At 35.8% G+C, this 22,056-nt stretch overlaps 1 protein-coding gene across 1 annotated transcript in view; it reads left to right on the top strand.

Annotated features, from left to right (window-relative positions):
• LOC150095872 (cGMP-dependent protein kinase, isozyme 2 forms cD4/T1/T3A/T3B-like) overlaps positions 1-22,056 on the top strand; it is a 191,579-nt gene that overhangs the window by 142,416 nt on the left and 27,107 nt on the right. Inside the window, exons 9-12 of the mRNA XM_090409445.1 lie at positions 1-78; positions 12,046-12,133; positions 16,235-16,374; positions 21,171-21,260. Of these exons, the coding sequence (XP_090265571.1) occupies positions 1-78; positions 12,046-12,133; positions 16,235-16,374; positions 21,171-21,260 (396 nt within the window). The remainder of the gene's footprint in view (positions 79-12,045; positions 12,134-16,234; positions 16,375-21,170; positions 21,261-22,056) is intronic.

Raw genomic sequence — 22,056 nt, 5'->3', positions numbered from 1 at the left:
GTCATTTAATCAACATATCAGTCATATTGATGAGATAACAGCCAAAAATTATGATGAAGAACCAAATTACAGGAGAAAGTAAGTTGATGATCATGATGTCAGTTTATTAGATTGTTATCGTTGGACGATTGTCTACAATAATGAAAATATTAAGCAGTTGATTCAGGTCCTACAGTATTTATTTTTATTTTTTTTTTCTTTCCTGCTGTCAGTTGGATCTTCTGGTAAGTGAAACAGTATACTTCTCCCACTCCCTTTAAAAATGGTTTGTTTAATTATCAGAACAAATAAAATATAATTGTCTTTAATTTTCTTGTAGAACTTGTAAGAATGCTGTGGTATCAGCTGGTATATACAGTAGAAATCTGGTTAATTGGGGTATCCATTTATTTGGGGAAATCATAAAGATCAAATCCAAATCAAGAAAATTGCCATGCTATCTTTGCTTATTTGAGATAGCAAGCTATTTATTCAGGCCAGGAGACTGAAGACTATCCCTCTGATGTAATTGCTTGTAAATGGTCAGTGGTTTAAGGATTATTGGCACCAGGAGAGCAAAGGTCATACTGGTCAAAACTATAACTTGTAAATGACTTATTAGCTCTGTTCCACATGTGTTTTATGTATATAGGCATGTGAATGACTCATCATTCCTCTCACAGGCTCAGGTTATATAGTGTGTTACCTTCTAAGGGGAAACAATTTCCAACTAGCATCACTGTGTGAACTTGTCATCTTTCACCTAATCAGAAAAGTGTAAAGATTTTTCAGTGCTCTGTTTTTGGATAATTTTGTTTTTTATTTTATAAAATTTTGGATCTTTACCAAGATGCCATGTAAAGATTTGTCGCTAGCCAAAAAAAGATTGCTTTACTAGACCAAATCAAAATCCATTCACCCAATACCAGTCATTGTCATCTTGAGGAGTTAACTGGGATACCAAAATCTACAATTGCAAGCTTAATACAATAGCAAGATACACTACGACAAGGATGAACCTACCATGGAAAACAGGGAACATCTCAAAAACAAAAGTGTGAAGGTAATGATCCTGATGTTTAGGATGCCCTTAATCAGTGGTTCTTTATTATAACTGGATGAGGAATGTACATCTGTAGTCCAATGTTACAGAAGAAGAGAATCTAGTTAAGAAGCTGGGTCATGATGATTTTTAAATAGGATTACATTGAAGGACTTTAAGGACAATTGGTCATTGTCTCTGTTGATATTAGCAGTGATGGAAATTTAAATATGTATTATTATTATTATTATTATTCAGGCCTCCATGGAGTCAAAAGACTCATCGTGGGAGGTTCTTCCTAGGAAACACAAAGTCTATCATACCACTCCTTAAACTTATTGACTGTTCATGCTCTCACCACTCCATCAGGCAATGCATTCCATGGTTCAGCCATCCTCCATGCATAGAAACCACTCCTCAAGCTCTTTCTCACAGTTTCCTTTTCGTAACTTCCAGGGATGGCCTCTTGTCATCACTCCTTCCCGCTGTTCAACCAAGCGAAAGAACTCCCCAGTGTCAGCCCTGTAACCACCTCTCAACAGTTTAAAAGTCTCAATCATATCACCTCTCCTTCTTCTATCCACCAAACTCTGCAGTCCACATTCCCACAACTGATCCTGATAACTAACATTGTACAGTCCTGAAGCCATCTTTGTTATCTGCCTTTGTACCGTTTCTACAGTTAATTTATCCCCTTCAAATCCTGGGGACCAGATCTGAGAACAATAGTCTAAGTGTGGTCTGATCAGAGTCTTATACAACGGAATGATAACTCGTTTATCTCTGCAGGTCAGCATCCTTCTCATTATTGCAGCAATCCTCTGTGTTACCTTCACCACCTTTGCAGTATGTCCCCTAAATTTCAGGTTTCTATCAATCATCAACCCCAGATCTTTGTCTCCCCTACTTCCTCCAGTTTAACTCCTCCCATAGAGTATGCAGCGTCCCATCGATGTGTCCCAAACCTCAAGACCTTACATTTTAATGCATTAAACTGACACCCCCATTCATTTGCCCATCTGTCTAGCTTATTCAAATCCTCTTGCAGGGCTACCACATCTGCACTATTACTAATAACTCTTCCCAGCTTCGCATCATCCGCAAACAACTAAATATCCCCTTGCAATCCACAGACAATGTCATTGATATAAAGGTTAAACAATATAGGTCCCAGCACTGAGCCCTGTGGAACACCACTTGTAACCTTCTGCCACTTTGATACTGCTCCACCATACACAATTCTCTGATACAGCCAATCCTGAATCTAGTTGACGAACCTGACTCCCAAACCCCTGTGCTGCAATTTAAATATCAGCTTATCATGAGGCACCCTGTCAAATACCTTCGCTAAATCCTAGAAAATGGCAGTATATGCCTTTCCCTCATCTACTGCTCTTGTAATTTTATTATAAAAGGCTAGCATATTACTAAAACAAGAACACCCCTTAACAAATCCATGTTGACTCTCATAGATACATTACCGTCATCTGCCCAATGCTGTATACGGTCACTCACTAATTTAACAATCGGTCCCATGGTGAAATATATATTCAAATTAATTATAATGGTGAAATATATATAAAGTGGATGACAAACAATATTAAACAGGAACTGCATGCGAAAAAGAGGCTATGAAAGAGATATAAGGAGACAGGTGAAGACAGGAAGTATCTATAATTAGATACTTCCTGTCTTCATTGAAAAGCCAGGTCAAAGGAGCTGTCAGTTCTTTTAGCACATTCTCTCAAAACTCGCGGTGAAATACCATCACCACGAGTTTTGAGACATTCCCACAGCTTTACTGACATCCAGAGTACTCAGTATTTGGAACACACTCTCTTCCTGCACCTATAAACCTCGAACCTGCCCTATCTCTCTAGTATTAAAATTTACTCCTCCAGGAAGAAATACTGAAATAAAGTGTTCATTAAACAATTCCACTATGTCCTCTGCATCAGTCATCACTCTATTCTCATTTTTATCCCACAATGGAGAGATTAAGAGCAGTTGATGATGGGGAGGAGAGACTGACTGTAAGTGAGCAAGAGGTGTTTGGGGAGTTGAGCGAACTAGATGTAAATAAGGCTGTGGGACTTGATAATATATCACCACGTATTCTGAAGGAATGTGCCAGAGAGTTGACACCTGCCTTGACATATTTTTTTAATACGAGTCTTGCACTTGATCAAGTCCCTAAAGAGTGGAAGAAGGGCAAGATTGTGCCACTTCATAAAGGAGGTGATCGAACTCAAGCATCAAACTATAGGCCTATCTGTGTGTCAGGTGTTGTGGTTAAGTTGTTGGAGAAGCTTGTGAGAACTAGGATCCAGAGTTGGGTTGACAACAATGGTATAATCTTTGATGGACAGCATGGATTTGCTAAAGGGAGGTCATGTACTTACTTACAACTTAATCTACTTACTTATTACAATAAAGTGACTGCTTCCTTGGACAGAGGAGAAGGATACACAGTAATATACTTGGATTTCGCAAAAGCTTTTGATAGAGTACCTCATGATAAGTTGACAGTCAAACTAGAGCAGATGGAGTTGGATATTAGATTAGTGCATTGGATTGGAGACTGGCTATCTGATAGGTATCAACAAGTTGTGTATGGGAGTGCAGTATCCAGGAAAAGGAAAGTCACTAGTGGAGTGCCTCAGGGATCTGTTTTAGGGCCATTACTATTTAACTTGTATATTAATGATATTGGCGAAGATTTGGATGGAGATATTCAGTTGTTTGCAGATGATGCAAAGTTGGGACGAACCATAAAGAGTAGTGAAGATGTTGTGGCCTTGCAAGATGACTTGAATAAATTGAGTGATTGGGCAAGCAAATGGGGATGTGAGTTCAATGTTGCAAAATGTAAGGTTTTAAAATTTGGAAAACAAAGATGGGATGCAGAATTTATGCTTGGTGAGAATATATTGTTGGAAGTAGAGGATATAAGAGATCTGGGGGTGATAGTGGATAAGGATCTAAAATTTAGGGGACACATCGCCAAAATTGTGAAGACAACACAAAGACTTCTGGGAATGATGCGGAGGACACTGACGTGTAGAAGTAGGGAGATTCTTGTTCCATTATATAAGGCTTTGATTAGGCCACACATGGACTATTGTGCCCAGATTTGGTCACCTGGTTTTCAAAAGGATGAAGAGATGTTGGAAAGGGTCCAAAGGCGACTGACTAAGGTAGTTTCTGACCTCTGGAATGTCGAGTATGAGGAAAGATTGAAAAGATGTAATTTGCAGAGTCTAGTGGAGAGAAGGAAGAGGGGAGATATGATAGAGACCTACAAGTTGGAAAGGGGTTGTTATAGGATCAATGGTGGAGAAGTCTACAGAGAATAGTGGGAGATCAGGGGAGAACCAGAGGTCATCCCTGGAAACTGTATAAAGAGGGTGTGAGTAGGGGAGTGAGAGGCAGGTTTTTTTCGTGCAGAGTTGTGAGTGATTGGAATGCCTTGCCTGAGAGTGTGGTGTCTGCAAGGAGTTTGAATGTGTTTAAGACGCGGTATGATGAGATGTGTGTGAGAAAAAAGGACCTCCTAGATGAGTCTTTGACTCCATGAGGTCTTGTTTAATAATAATAATAATAATATGTCATTCTTCCACAATCATTCTGCTCCTACTGGTCACATAGCTAAAAAATCTTTTTTAGCTATGTGGGACATGACTCTACTTGAGACTGGCAGGCAGTCTCAAGTAGAGTGATGTGGGCAAATATCTGAATGGGGAATTGGACAATCAGACTTATTTGTGCCTATGGTCCCCCACAGAAGGTTCAACTAAAATAAATAAGGTAGAAGTGGAGGAATTTTTTGACGCTTTAGAAAAAGCAACTGACACAATGAAAAAGGAAAAGTTGGTCCTTGTTGGGGATCTAAATAGCAGAGTAGGAAATGATTGTCAGACATACAAAATTATTTTGGGAAAATTTGGAGAAAAGAGCAAAGCTAATAATAATGGCAAATACCTGTTGGATCTCTGCTCAGGACATGGACTGGTTATTACTAACACCATGTTCCAACATAAAAATGTGCACAAATTCACATTGAGAAAAGAGGCAAGGAATAAGAAAAGTCTGATTGACTATGTTATTGTTGATAGTGATGTTTTCTCCCTGGTGCAGGACACCAGAGTGTACAGAGGATTTGAAATTGGAAGTGATCACTATTAAGTCTTGAGCAGTATAAAATTGAATTTTTCATATTGAAAAGAATAACATGTAAGAAAGTTTTAAAGCGAATAAAAGTTGAGCAGCTCTCAGATGTGAACTGTTGACTAAAATAACAAAGATTATTGAAGAAAAAATGAAAGAGTTTGAGAACAGGAACCAAACCTTGGAGATTCAGTGGCAAGCCTTGAAGAAAACCCTGATTGATTCAGCCAGAGAGGCATGTGGTGAGGTAGTCTGCAAGGATAAAAAAATCAGAACTCCCTGGTGGACACAGAAAGTTAAAGAGGCAGTGAAGGAAAACAAGAAAGCATATCAAAAGTTCCTGGCAAATAAGGCAGCTTTTACTCTTAGAGAATACAGAGACAAATGTAAGAAAGCGAAACACTGTGTAAAACTAGCTAAACAAAAGTCATGGGAGGACTTTGGCAAGAACATAGAAAATAAATATCAAGAAGGTGGTAAGATATTCTGGAGGTTGTTGAAGAAGCTTAGAAATGGAGGAAAAAGTGCTGTAAAAGGAGTTAGAGATGATAAAGGTGATATGAAAATGGGAGAAAAAGATATCCTTGAAGTATGGAATGATTTCTTCGAAAAATTTCTAAATGAAACAAGCAGTGATAGCACAGTGGTAAAAAACGCTCAACAGGCATACAGTCAGGAATATATATCCATACTTGAAGTAGAAAAAGCCATCAAAGGCTTGAAATGTGGAAAGGCAGCAGGAGTAGATGATATTCGACCAGAAATGCTGAAGTATGGTGGTATAAAAGTCTTATAGTGGCTGCACTGCATAGTTCAGAAAGCCTGGACAGAGGGACGAATTCTCGATGATTGGAGTGAAGCTTTAATAGTATCCATATATAAAAAGGGAAATAAAAAAATGTGAGAGTTACAGAGGTATTTCCCTACTGAGTGTTCCTGGCAAGATCTATGCAAGTATACTTGAGAAACGGTTGAGAAGAATTGTGGAAGAAAAGCTTGGTGAAAAACAAGCTGGATTCAGGTCAAATAGAGGCTGTCAGGATCGGATCTTCACTTTACGACAAATAGTTGAGAAAGCATGGGAATATAACAAAGATCTGTATTTAAGCTTTGTCGATCGGGAAAAGGCATATGACAAGGTGTCAAGAGAGAAGCTATTCAATACGCTACAGTTATATGTTGTCAATGGGGCATTATATCTGACCCGTTTCTCAAGTTTCTCACAAGGATGTACATTATCCACTCTGTTATTCATTATCTATATGGATCACATTATGAAGGAAAGTGGTATTAAACATGATATCAAAATTGGAGATGTTAATGTCACCTCTTTGCTTTATGCGGATAATGTTATATTTCTAAATAAATCCGCTACAAGTCTGCAAGATTCTCTGACTAAATGATAACTGTTGTAATAGATATGGTATGAAGGTCAGCAATAAAAAGACAATGAAAATAGGCAGAATCATTGAAAATGGCAACTGTATGTTGACATTTTCAATGATTTGCGAATGGAGAACCTGTGGAACAAGTAAAACATTTCAGCTACTTAGGCACAATTTTTAGTGAAGATGGTAAATTAAATATAGAAATAGACAACAGAATCAGCAAAGCTGGTATGGTGGGAAGTCAATTGAATAAATTCATATGGAATAAGAGAGAAATTAGCCAGAACACTAAATTAGCTGTATACAAGACAGTGTTCAAACCAATTTTAACTTATGGATCTGAGAGCTGGGTCAGAAGTAAAACACTTGACCAAAGACTAGAGACCGCAGATATGAGAGGCCTGAGAAAGATTAGAGGTGTGAACAGATGGCATCAATGGCAATATCATATTAAAAATGAGGATGTTAGGAAAGAACTTGACATTGTCAGCATCCAGGAGTGCGTTAGTAGAGTTAATCTCAGGTGGTATGGTCACTTAAACAGAATGGGCAAGGAAAGATTAGCAAAACAAGTGTTCTCTGCCAGGTTGGCAGGAAAACAAGCCAGAGGAAGACCAGATATAGGTGGATTGATACGGTACAAAGTGCCTCAGACGATAGAAATATAAGATCTGATAATGATAATATTGGAGTCTTGACAAGTAACAGACTGATTTGGAGGAAAATTGTAGATAGGAAGTTAGTAATGATGTAAATTTTTCATGTAGTACTATCATATCCTGTACACACCTTGAGGGTACATGTCAGGAATTTGATGACGATGATGATTTCACCATTATAATTAATTTGAATAAATTATTTGTTGCTCAGTCAAATGTTACTGTGTACTTTTATATCTTTTTAACTATTAACATGAAACTTTGCATAATTGGGGAAGCTGCTTATTTGGGTAAAACCTTTCTAGTTCCAGTGTGTCTCAATTAACTTGAATCTATTGTATATAATTTGACTGTTCGATAGTCATCTCTCTCTCTCTGACTGTTGTTATTCATGTAGCAAAGCTAAATGCTAACCATTGTTCAGTACTGCAAACTTTTTTAAATGGTATTAACTCCCAATATTCTTATCATCTATTCATGTATGAATAGAGAGCTATATACAGAAATATTCATATAACAAGAACTCATGGAGATAAGTTTTTTAGATGAAAGTCAGCCAAGTTGCTTTGTTTTGTGCCAAAGAGTAAATATCAGGTGGTTCACAAGCCTCATCATCAAAAAGAAGTTTTCTTATGTATTGCCAAAACATGTTTTCTTGGTCTTGCTTTTTCTCTGTGCCCATCAATTGGCCTGTAGAGAATAGGAGCATTGAATATAGGTGAATGCCTAAGTTGGTGCCCAAGTCATCTCATTTCACTATTTTTGAATTGTTTTTATTAGTAGTCTTGGTTGGCTTTCTTCAAGAATAATAGTATTAGGATTGTGATCTTGCCATGTATATCCTAATATTGTTTGAAGGCATGTTGTCCTATAACTACTTATAACATTAACTACTTGTTGAGTAGTAATATTCCATGTTTTTGCACCATGTGTAAATATGACTTGACTGGTGGTTTCGTACAGACAAATTTTGATATTTAGTGATGATGAGATTGGATTTCCAGATATTAGTTAGACTTTTATGGAGTGAAGAACATTGTGCTTTCTTTTCACTGTCAGTTAGAGTATCGAGGTAGGAACCAAGCTACTTAAAATCATTTACCTCTACAAGAATATTGTCATTTAGCCTAATATTTTCTTCTCTTCTGTTCTTTAGAACTTTAAATTTACTGCTATTGACCACCAACCCAATCAGCTCTATTTTTACATAAATTATTTAAGTGGTTTTGGGCAGTCTGAATGTTAGTCAATCAGTATAACTTCATCATGATAAGCTGATATTCAAGTTGCAGCACATGGGTCTGGATGTCAGATTGGTCAACTGGATTCAGGATTGGCTGTCCGATAGGTATCAGAGAGTTGTGTATGGTGGAGCAGTATCAAAGTGGCAGAAGGTTACAAGTGGTGTTCCACAGGGCTCAGTGCTGGGACCTATATTGTTTAACCTTTATATCAATGACATTGTCTGTGGATTGCAAGGGGATATTTAGTTGTTTGCGGATGATGCGAAGCTGGGAAGAGTTATTAGTAATAGTGCAGATGTGGTAGCCCTGCAAGAGGATTTGAATAAGCTAGACAGATGGGCAAATGAATGGGGGTGTCAGTTTAATGCATTAAAATGTAAGGTCTTGAGGTTTGGGACACATCGATGGGACGCTGCATACTCTATGGGAGGAGTTAAACTGGAGGAAGTAGGGGAGACAAGAGATCTGGGGTTGATGTTGATAGAGAACTGAAATTTAGGGGACATACTGCAAAGGTGGTGAAGGTAACACAGAGGATTGCTGCAATAATGAGAAGGATGCTGACCTGCAGAGATAAACGAGTTATCATTCCGTTGTATAAGACTCTGATCAGACCACACTTAGACTATTGTTCTCAGATCTGGTCCCCAGGATTTGAAGGGGATAAATTAACTGTGGAAAGGGTACAAAGGCAGATAACAAAGATGGTGTCAGGACTGTACAATGTTAGTTATGAGGATCGGCTGAGAGAGTGTGGACTGCAGAGTTTGGTGGATAGAAGGAGAGGCGTTATGATAGAGACTTTTAAACTGTTGAGAGGTGGTTACAGGGTTGACACTGGGGAGTTCCTTTGCTTGGTTGAACAGCGGGAAGGAGTCATGACAAGGGGCCATCCCTGGAAGTTACGAAAGGAAACTGTGAGAAAGTGGGTGAGGAGTGGTTTCTTTGCATGCAGGGTGGTTGAACTCTTGAATGCGTTGCCTGATGGAGTGGTGAGATCGAGAATGGTCAATGCGTTTAAGGAGTGGTATGACAGACTTTGTGTGTCCTAGGAGGGACCTTCCTCAATGAGTCTTGATAGTCTTGTGTTTCTTAGAAAGGACCTCCCACGATGAGTTTTTTGACTCCATGGAGGCCTGAATAATAATAATAATAATAATCTGCAAAACATAAACTGCTTGTGTGGGTTTGTCCTGCTGAATCTTTGATAGTTATTCCATACCCATTACTTGTGATTGTGAATACACATAATTAAGGGTAATAATAAAAAGATATGGCATATCTCTATTAACTCTTGCATGATAATTCTGGTATGGTTCTACTTTTGCTTTGAGTATTTTCCAGGGTATGCCATAATAACTTAGAATTTTGAACATCTTTTGTCTGTTGATTGAGTCGAAGGCTTTGAGAAATCTATGAAGTTTTTATCTTTTGTTCCTTCTAGCAGCCTTCTATGGCATTGGATATGTTTATCACTGTTTCTGTTTTTCAGGAAACCAGCTTTGATTTTTGAGTAGAAGTACATAAGGTTCATTTCGGTTTACAGTCATCCTGTTATAGATTTTCAGTGTGGTAGGGAGTAGTGTAATTTTCTGGGTTGTTTTTCTGGCATTGGTATTGTTAGGCCTTCTCTCCATTGTGATGGAATGTTGGATGTAGCTAGAGCTGTATTACAGATATTTAACAGTTGTTTCTAGATTCCTTCCCCTCCATGTTTAATAGCCTTTGCTGTTATATCATTCAATCCAGGTGCCTTCTCATTCTTTTGGGTTTTTAGTGCAGTTTCAAATTTTTGTATTGTAAGATTAGCACACACTTATGTGCCAATCTTGTCATGGCAAGAATTAAACTCAGGTCTTTTCCAATTGAAGGGTAATTGCACTATGGAGGCACATATTAGTGCAATTCGAAGAACAACAGGACATTATCTCCTTCAATTGCAAAAGACCTTGGTTTGGTTCTTGTCATGATGAGATTAATCTTTATGTATGGGATTTTTCAATATATTGAATATATTGAAGATGAGTTAGTCAATCTCATATGGAAGTAGCAGGAATTTTTTCTCCTGGAAACTTGTGTTTTTTCATTCTTCGTAGAGAAATTAAATTGACTATGAGAACACATGTAGTTTACAGACAGAATAATACTATTGGTGATGGTGGAAGTAATAGTAGTAGTTAGAGATGGTGAGCTGTGTCCTCCTGTGCAATGAGTCCTTCGAGATGTCACATAATAATAATAGTGGGAAGTTCTTTTCGTATTATTATTATTATTTCTGACAGAGCATTTGTACCAAAGCTCACTGAGTTATTCAGTAGTTTTTTTGGAATGGTTCTTCTACACTAAGAGTTCATTTTTGCTTTCAGATATTTCAGAGTTTAGTTCTACCTTGTTATAAGCTCTAAAATTTTGAGCTGATCTCATCTGCTTTCCATTTATTAAAATGATCAATTTCTGATCATGTTTCATTCAGATGTTCCCAGATCAGTATTTTGGTTTGCTGTCACCAGAATTGATATATCATTTACAATCATCCAACTTCATGGTGCTTCTATTGCACAGTGAGATAGTTATTTAGTAGAAATTCAAGGAATTTAGTCTCATTTCTTCTATATGTTATCTCCTTCTTCCATACTTTCATAATTAAGATCTCCCATTTGGATCATCTCACCCCTCAACCAATTTACCTGAACATTTCACATCTGCTGTTTTCCACATCATCCCTAGGCGTGGAAAACATCTTATTAGTTGTCTTGTCTTATTTATATCAAGTTGTCTTATTTTTCCTAGTTTTATGCCAAACATTGCCACTTAGCTAAGTGTGAGTCTGAATCTTACCTTGCCAAGCTGAGTTCTTTTCACCTAAAACTTAGCTAGCTGATCTGATATGGAGGTGGCAAAGTTTATCGTTATGAAAACTTCGATTTTTCATCCCAGAAAGCAGGTGAGCCATTAAGAAGAAGAAGAATTCATGCAGTTAAAAGACATGCTGCCTTCATAGCCTTAGTTGCTTGTAAACCTACCCAACCTGTTTAGCAATAAATGTTTGTGAATATTTTTGGGTTTACTATGTCACCAGTTTTAAGATATCTTTGCAGCCCATAAACTATTTTACATTGTTTATGGATTGCAATTATGATTTTATGTTTATGGATCACAGTTGCAATTCGACATTGTTTATGAACTGTAAGATAACATCATACTCAAAAGAGAGAGAATAAAAGTTATATATCAAATTCGTTTATTAAACAATATTGTTGACCTCTAATTTAGCTGTATAAAATTGTGGAATTTATGCCACTTATCACTACCAAAAATTGAAGACAGACTGATATTTTGAGTGTGTACAATTTGCTAAACAAACTGTTTACCAGCACATTACCTGTTCTGCACAGCAGTATACCATCAATACTATAAGTTACTGAATAAGAAATAAGTTTTATTTTTCTGAAATCATATACTGATAAGGTGTTTATTGACTTTAGAAATACTTATTACACTACATTTATATATTAAAATTTCTTTAAACTCTAGAGCTATGCTCATAATTATTTCATTATATTTAGAATGAATGAAGAATTTGCTCATGTAAGGCTATCTGATCTGCATATTGTTGCCACTTTAGGTGTTGGAGGGTTTGGAAGGGTTGAGCTGGTAAGTATACCTTCTGAATAACGATAATTGGATGTTTCAGAATGAATGTAATGATTATACAAATTAAGTGGATTTTTTACACTTGGATCCGTCGAAACTTTTTTAGTTTCTATATTCGGCACGAAACCCATGTAGTTTCTATATATTCAGTTGTGAAATAATGTTGGATTCAATATCCACTTAATTTGTATAATTTTTCATCGCTGAATTGAGGCCTTTTGGCTCTTTATTTCAGAATGTACTGATTTTCAGAATTGATTTTATTGGCTGTAAATGCATCCATGTGCATAATTTAATTTACATTAATTTTTAAAATTAATTGCCTTAAGTTAATAGATTAGTTTGTCATTTGATGACAAATTTTGCATACATGTCATTTTGTGTATAAAAAAGATAATAATGGACTGGTTATTGTATGGACATAATAAATGTATGTATGTGGTAGTATACAAAAGATAAGTTGGTGGAGGATGAAATTTGACAGCTTAACTAAAAATTGTGCCTAAATGACTGAAATGTTGTACTTTATCTATTGGTTTCTGGTGATACTATAGGTTTCCAGTGAGCTGAGTTAGAAATAAAACAGCCAATCAAGCTAGAAACCACAAATATGAAAATTCTGAGAAATATTAGAAGAGTGAATAGATGGCATCATTGGCAGAAAGATATTAAAAATGAAGACATTAGGAAGGAACTTGGCATTGTTAACATTAAAGAAAGTGTAACTGTTGGAAGTTTTTCCATTTGGATATAGTATAGATTAAAGATGCCAAGAAATTATTTTATTGGTTTAATCCTTTATCCAAGTGTAAGCAAACAAAGTTTGCACCTGAAGTAACTTCAGGACTGGGCAACTCATACATAGAGGCTAATGACTTCACCTCACTTGCCTTAGTATCCCATAATGCAAAGCACATATCCTTACAGACATGTATAATGCTACGCATCATGGGAAGGGTCACTACCCAGACTGGTTTCAACATTTATTGAGGTCTCATCAGTGGGAGCCTGACCCAGAAGTGATACCAAGGTTGAAGTAATGCAGAAGTCCTATTTCCATTGCAGCAGCTACTGCAATCACACGAGTAGCCAAAAGGTGTCACACCTTATTACTAAAATACTCTGGATTAGAGATAGATGTTGGAAGTTTTTCCACTTGGTTTAATCCTTTATCCAATTGTAAGCAAACAAAGTTTGTACCTGAAGTAACCTCAGGATGAGTTGCCTACGAGTGGCCCAGTCCTGGAGGAAAATTGTTGATTGGAATTACTAATATCACTTAATAATATCATGGTATTCTATATATTCCTTAAAGGTACATATCAGGAATTTAATAATGATGATGAAAATTTCAATAAATATTCATTTGATGTCTCAGTATTTCTAACTTACGTGGTTATTCAAATGCCATTTATGAGAATTCCTGTTTAATAATATTTTAGAATTTCCCCTCAGTTATGTGTGTATGTGGAATGATGAGTGAATCATTCCGACGACCCGATGCATTTAGGAAGAGCAGACAATAATTTGATTCTTTTTCTGTAGTTGTTTGGAAGTGCATGTCTGGATCCTATTTACACGCTCACTAAAAATATGTAGGATTGTAATGAAATTCATTTCCCATCTGAAGACAATCACAAACATCCATGCTCATGGTGGGGTATGGATGTTTGTATGAGAGCTCTGCTCCAATCACCCGGAATTCAACCTTCTGAATTATACAGTAGCTGCTGCAATCATACCTCCACATTTGAGCATTTCTGATCAAATATCATCTAATCCAGCTGCATTTCCACATTTCAGACTTTTGGTAGCTTTTTCTATCCCCAAATATTGACATGTTCTCCTGTTTGCATTCTCTCGAATATTATCTACTAATGTTCTCTCATCATTGTTTGTTTCATTTAAGTCTTTCAAAGTAATTATTCAGATTTCAAGAATATCCTTATCTTCAGTTTTCATGTCATCTTTATCATATTTGATTCCTTTTCCATTACTCTTGCCTCTATTTCTAAGCATTTTTTCAATAACCTCCAGAACATTTTGCCACCTTCCTGATATTTATCTTCTGAATTTTTATAAATCTTCCCATGATTTTTCTTTTTCTATGCATAGCTTAGCTCTCCTACATTTTTCTCTGTATTTTTAAGACATTCCTCAACTTCTACCTTAGTAGAAGTTGAGGAATTTTTTGAGGCTTTAGAAAAAGCAACTGACACAATGAAAAAGGAAAAGTTGGTCCTTGTTGGGGATCTAAATAGCAGAGTAGGAAATGATTGTGAGACATACAAAAATATTTTGGGAAAATTTGGAGAAAAGAGCAAAGCTAATAATAATGGCAAATATCTGTTGGATTTCTGCTCAGGACATGGACTGGTTATTACTAACACCATGTTCCAACATAAAAATGTGCACAAATTCACATTGAGAAAAGAGGCAAGGAATAAGAAAAGTCTGATTGACTATGTTATTGTTGATAGTGATGTTTTCTCCCTGGTGCAGGACACCAGAGTGTACAGAGGATTTGAAATTGGAAGCAATCACTATTTAGTCTTGAGCAGGATAAAATTGAATTTCATATTGAAAAGAATGACATGTAAGAAAGTTTTAAAACGAATAAAAGTTGAGCAGCTCTCAGATGTGAACTGTAGACTAAAGTACACAAAGATTATTGAAGAAAAAATGAAAGAGTTTGAGAACAGGAATCAAACCTTGGAGATTCATTGGCAAACTCTGAAGAATACATTGATTGATTCTGTCAGAGAGGCATGTGGTGAGGTTGTCTGCAAGGATAAAAAAATCAGAACTCCCTGGTGGACACAGGAAGTTAAAGAGGCAGTGAAGGAAAACAAGAAAGCATATCAAAAGTTCTTGGCAAATAAGTCAGCTTGTGCTCTTAGAGAATACAGAGACAATGTAAGAAAGCTAAACACTGTGTAAAACTAGCTAAACAAAAGTCATGGGAGGACTTTGGCAAGAATATAGAAAATAAATATCAAGAAGGTGGCAAAATATTCTGGAGGTTGTTGAAGAAGCTTAGGAATGGAGGAAAGAGTGCTGTAAAAGAAGTTAGAAATGATAAAGGTGACATGAAAACGGAAGAAAAAGATATCCTTGTTCTATGGAGTAATTACTTTGAAAACTGCTAAATGAAACAAGCAGTGATGACAGCACAGTAGTAAAAAACACTGACCAGGCATGCAGTCAGAAATCCATATCCATACTTGAAGTAGAAAATGCAAGACTGCATTTTTGTGTCATTGAAGGTGAGCAAATTGTCTTCAACCCATGAAAGGATTGTGTGTTTAAGGCACTGGTTGTAGATGATCTCAAACTTGAAATGTCTGTACATTGCATGGTTTGTCAAATGAATAGGATTTATGTAGAGTACTGTTATATGCAAAGCAGTGGATAGGATTAGTGGTGATTGAGAGTAGCTCATTTATGTACATAAAGAGAGTAGGTAATAGGACAGAGCCCTGAGGTAGTCCTGCATTAGTGGTGAAGCTCAAAGAGAAGGAGCCATCCACCATGACATGCAGTAAACAACCAGAAATGAAGCTAGTAACCCAATTACAGAGAGTGGTAGGTAGACAAAAAGATGGAAGTTTGTTTAGCAGGCCTCAATGTCAGACATAGTCAGAAGCTCTGGAAATCAAGAGCGACAACACAAGTTTCTCCAAACCTTTCTGTAGCACATGTACAGTGGTAGATGATGTACACTGAAGTCAGTTGTGGATCTTGAATGGTGGAACCCACACTGGTGATTACTGATTAATTGGTGAGCCTCTAGACAGTGAAGTTGACTATTGATAGCTTTCTACATTAATTTGGAGAGGACTGAAGCGAAGGCAACTAGTTGATAATATGATGGTAGATTTCTGTCTCCCTCTCCCTTTTTTGGAATAGGCTGGATATTGTAGCAGATCTTCCTATGTGCCATTCACATAGGAAGAAGAAAATCTTTATTGCTGTTTTTTTTTTTTAAATAATATTTGTCATGTTTTACAACAGATTGACATGCATTATATATTAATATATGATAGTTATTATATTTCATGAACATTTTCCTTATTATGTTTCATTAATCACATGTTCCAGGTCCAGCTTGGTCGTGATAAATCTAGATCTTTTGCACTGAAAGTAATGAAGAAGAGACAAATAGTAGATACCAGGCAACAGCAGCATATTCTGTCAGAGAAAAAAATTATGGAGGAGGCTAACTGTGACTTCATTGTGAAGTAATTATTTCAAATGATATATTTTAGTTATTATTACAAATATTTAACTTAGTTAAAGGTTATAGTGGTTTTGAATTATGGCTGAAGCTACTAAGGATATGAGGGCAATGCATTATGTCTATAAATTGCATGTGTTCTGTGGCTGTTGTACCTGTTATATGGGGGGGGGGACAAAATTTCCCAGAATTAACAACCCTGCCACTTTTGTAGGAAACTGGATAACTCACCATCAGATGAAAAACTTATATGATTTTTGTGATTCTAGATGGAATTTGAAACCAGGTTTTCCAACCAAAGGGCATTCATTGTTCATATTGACTGAGCTGAGGAGGAGGCTCAACTTGTAAAAGCACAGCATCTCATCTTCTAGTTAATGTTCCACTGAATGGCCTCTCATTGTCAATCTGTTTAGCATCATCACAAACACAACTATACCAAATTACCAAAAATGGATCATTGGATGATCTTTTTTTGGGAGAAATTCACTATAGCAAATTGTCCACTGTAACAAATTATTGCTATGATTCTTGGGATTTTCCTGTATGAGGGTCGACTGTACTACCTACTCTTTTATATCTATCTAATATAGCAGACTACATAAATAGTATTGGTCTAAAAATACATGACTAAATACATACTAAAAATATCATGCATTCTTTGCCAGTTTATCTGTTTTGGATATGAAAAGGTGAAATTTAGGGAGAAAAATATTCTTCCACATTCATGTGAAACTAATGAGCACAGCATTGCAATTGAAAAATCCTTATTAAAATTGCCTCTGTGTTTGGTCCTGAGGACAGTGTTACATTTTCCCTTAAGATTCAAACCCAGATTATTCTGCTTGCTGGAATGATGATCTTGCTTTGAATTCCATCTAACACTTCTGGAATCTTTATAGCAACAAATTTGTAAAACAAAAAAGTAAATTAGCCAACATCATTGGCAAACTTTTGACCTATGACCAGAGGACATGTTCAATTAAAAATTATTTGTTAATTTTATTTTATTTCATTTATTCATTATTTTCAGTTTAACACTAGAAGTCAAATCTTATAATGTCAATATATAGAAGCATTATTTTGTTGTATTAATTTGTGATGATGTTATTTCCTGAATATAACTATCCCATCATTCATGGAGGCACAGTTGGAAGAACAAGTTGAGACATCGTGCCCTTTGATTAGAAAAGACCTCATATATATTCTTGTCATAATGAGAAGAATCTTTATAAGGACTTTATCAATTGAAGGTGAATAAGCTGATTTCATACAGAGGTAGCAGGATTTTTTGTTGATGGGGATATTTCATCTTGCATACAGGTAATTCAGCCAGAGAACATATACAATAAAAGACAAAAATACTATTGGGCACTATCCTTATGTAGATCATGGGCAGTATCTTTGTGTGCACATATCATTAGGTTATGTGGGGTAGAGGATTCTTTCACATTGAGTCCTTAGAGACATCACAATAATAATAATGGCCAACAAAAGAGTTAAAACATAGATTACAAATATTTTAGTTTTTCAATGTTTTAAATCAGCTCTGTAGTGCAATTGGAAGAATAATGGTATGTTGTGCACTTTGATTGGAAAAGGCCTAAGTTCAATTCTTGTCATGGTGAGGAGAATCTTTATATCAGAAATTTTCAGTTGAAAGTGAGTTAGCTGATCTCATATGGAGGTAGCAGGGTTTTTACTCCCACACACAGACTAATTGACCTTTGGAACACATGCAGTTTACAGACAAAAATGCTAGTGGTTATGGACAGTAGATGACATTGGTGGTTTGGTGTAGTGGTGGATTAAGTGGTGGAGACACAGTTGTTGAGTAGGTGCCCTTCCTCAATGAATCTTTGGACTCCTTGGAGGTATCACGAAATAATAATAACATTCTCTACAAAACAAATTATGATTGGAATGGATTTGCATTTATTGCTCTAGAAAAGGTAAAGAACTTTAATTGTAGTTGGATTTTTCTTTTTTTTTTGTTAGCAGATTCATCATCTTTTAATTATATTTTGTTGATTGCTTTGGCTATTCATGATTAGGGTAGAAGAGAAATTTGGGTTGTGAAATGCAGGCTTGTAGCAACTTCCTGAGTCAGCTGAAAAGGTTTGTGCAATTCACTCTGATAGTTTCTTTGAGAAAGTTCCTCTGCCTAAAATTGGGAGTAAATGCTCAGATTAGAGCATTTACCCCTGATCAACCAACTGTATATTTTGTCAGTAAGTATATGCAGTTGGTTGTTGCTATAGGCCAGGGAGTTCCACAGATGATCTGCAAGACATGCATCACCAAATTAGTACAATGAGTACAGATCGCATGATTATTATGGTAGGAAGGAAATGGAATTTATACACCTACCGAGAGATAATTACTTGAGGCAGCATGTTGATGGAGGGAACATGGGAGTTTAAGAGTGCTTGTCCATAATCAAGGTAGCTTCTAATTAGGGAGAGAAGTCATACAGTCCTGAAATGGGAGGTTGTCAAATGTAAAAATTTTCAGTTAAGAAGTGGGGGGGGGGGCATCCATTAAACTGAAGAGCAGGTGATTGACCAACTTAGGTGGAAAAGTGGCTTAAATCTTCAAGGGAAGGATGCCACTAGTGTGTGGAAGATATTTGAAGAACAAGGAATGTTTGAAGGAAGCAGTATACAGGAAATGCATGAATAGCAATAGCAACATTAAGCTGCAAAAAAGAAAATGCTATGGAAGGTGTATTAGGAGAAACATTATCAGCAGTTTCATAAGCAGTACAGAGCATAGGCAAGAAGGGTAACAAGTATGGTAAGGAAGACTTAATCAGAATATGAAAGGAAATTCACTGAGTAGGTCAAAGGGAATCCTAAATTGTTCTGCATGATGAGTGAAAGGAAGAATGATTTAGGTAATGAACTGAAGAGGTAGATAAACTGGAGGTGCCTTAATGATATTGCAGGATCTTAATGCATTTGCAGTGGGTTGAAATTAAGATAAGATAAGCTAATCTCATCTCATATAATTCCATGGTTATTGTAAGATAAGCCTGTGTATTTTGCAATTGTGCAAGGGAATTTGTATTGCCTCTGAACAAGCCTCATCTCTTGCAAGGTTCCAAGAGAATGTAAAGAAAGCAAAATAGTTGTATAAAAGAGGCATCAAGATTGAAGTAGTTAAAATTATGAACCAGTTAGTATCTCAGGAATGGTGGGTTAAGGTACTGGGAAGTTGGTTAAAAGCAAAATTTAGGAATAGGTGGATGAGAATATGACAATCATTTTGTGAGGGATAGGTCTTGCCTTGGTAATTTCTTGCTTTCTCTAATAAAGTGTTAGTTGAGTTTTTGATAAAGAAAATAGTTATATGATACTGTTGAATTGGAAAAGCATTTGACAAGATACTATATGAAATTCTAGATAAATTGGAGCAAATGGCAATGAGACCAGCTTTCTCACTCTCAGTTGAAATACTCCTGTAAATATTCTCAACATCTTTAATGGGATTTAAAATACCTAAGTCTTTCCATTCTTTTGAATGGAATGTTAAATTGAACAAATTCATTCAGTAAATGTTAATACTAGAAATTTTATAACTTGCTAGTAGTGATTTCTGAGTTACTGATGATTTCTCTAGTTAACTAGAGAACTGCAGCCTACTGGAACACCTGCTTTATGTTTTTTTTTTCTAGTTTCTATTCTCTTTCTCATTCATATCCACATAGTAATCACTGACCTGATTGGCTATGTGGTTAGCACTTCTACTTTTCAAGGGCCTCTGTAGCTCATTTAGTATCAACAATGTCCTTTGGTTGGTAGGATATGATTTCTTAATCTTGTCTAAGATATGAAACTTAATCTCATACAGTAGCAGCAGGATTTTTCCTATGGGGAAAAACTGAGGTTTTTCATCCCACAAAACAGCAGCAGACTGTCCAGAATAGCACACACCATTAACTGACATGATACACTTGCCTCATTCTTAGTTGCATTAGCCATAATTCAAAATCTCTCTGCTTACTGGAGACTTTAAGGGGCTTGATGTTTTAGAGAAGAGGAGTGTTTTGAGATGTCTGAAGAGGAGTGTTTCCAGATTATTTAACCTTTAGCCTCAACCAAAGTAACAATGTACAGTGACAAGTTTACATCTTTTGTAGGTAGAAGTAATTATTATTATTATTTTTTTTTCCCAGTTTCAAAAGTTTGCTTTTGTCTGTTGTTTAAGGATAATATTCACTCATGGTCTCTTCCAAGAGTTCTTATGATTTCATATTATTCATGCAATTTAAATTATTATGGACAGACTAGTCTTTCTGTCACTTATGAACTATATTTGATTTTTCCAACATTAGTAAGTCAGGATTTTCAGACCATATTGGCTATAGACCACATGATAAAGTGGAAGGACATACTCTGATTGCCTTGTAGCTGCTTCAGATTTATATATCTGTTTAAAGAATCCACTTTAACCAAAAATAATTTGGTGTTCGTTTCAGAAAAATGGAAAGTTTTCATTTGTAAGAAGAACTTTTAAAATTTTTTAAGTGCATGCTGTTTCTGGAAATGTGTTTTGGTCATACTTCAATGATGCTAGTTAAAATTATTTCATTGCTGTTTTATTTTTTATTTCTGACATTGCTTTTTTATTTTAAACTTGTGACACAATGAAATGAATGAAAATTAAAAAAAAGATTAGCAGATCATTTCAAATATGAAGTTATAGGTGAATAACTTAACAAGATTATGCAGTAACACTTTATTATCACTTGTATAAAATCAAGTTTATTTCTCTTATCGCTTTACTTTTTTTACTTAGGTTATATAGAACATTTAAAGATAGGAAATATCTGTATATGTTGATGGAATGCTGTCTTGGAGGTGAACTGTGGGCTATTCTTAGAGATAGGTATAATTTTTATCATTCTTTTTTAAGATATTTTAAATTTTTTTTGTTTTTTAATACTTCTATACAAGTGCTTATACTTGCAGGAGTACTTATCTCTTCATAATGGAAAACATTATTTTTTTCTTTGTAGTATAATTGTGATAAACTCTAGTTAAAGAGATATGATATTTCTTGTTCAGGATTATTATCATCAATATGTGGGCCATGAAGTCTGACTTATTACAGGAGGTAGTCCACACTAAACATTATTCATAATGCCTATCATATCTCCAAACTATTCACTCACAAAACATGACTGTCTCTGGCAATCCATTTCACTTATTCACCATTTTCTAAACAAAAAAGTCCTCACGTCCTTAACAACACTCCTGTGTATCTTGCAGGGGCAATGTCATGTATTAACACATTTCTCCAACATCTGTTCTATAAAACTTCTTTGGTAACTTAGTTTCTGTTTTTTCATCCCCTCTTTTCTGCAGATCAGTTAAATTTTGTAACCCACATAGGGCTCACTCTAGATTAGTCACTATTTTGGTCACGTCTCTCTAGAGAGAAGTGAAATTTTGCATCTTTGCATAGTAACCCAGATTTAATCCTCTTACAGATTTATAAATAGGGATAATAACTTTTTATTTACTCTGCTTGTTTTGAAGAGATTAATTTATTTTGCTTACTTGTGCAATATGTATTCTGAACTTCACCTCTCTTTCAACCATTATCCAAAATTGCTAGCCTTATCAATTTCTTGCAGTCCAGTTCTGTTTGTGTAATACACAGTTTGTAGTCTTTTCCTTTG

Source organism: Typopeltis vanoorti, chromosome 19, assembly GCF_054136105.1.
Source record: "Typopeltis vanoorti isolate ZY-2024b chromosome 19, IOZ_Tvanoo_1.0, whole genome shotgun sequence".
Classification (NCBI taxonomy): domain Eukaryota; kingdom Metazoa; phylum Arthropoda; class Arachnida; order Uropygi; family Thelyphonidae; genus Typopeltis; species Typopeltis vanoorti.
The sequence above is the reverse complement of the archived record's forward strand: the minus strand, read 5'-3'. Positions and strand labels throughout refer to the sequence as shown.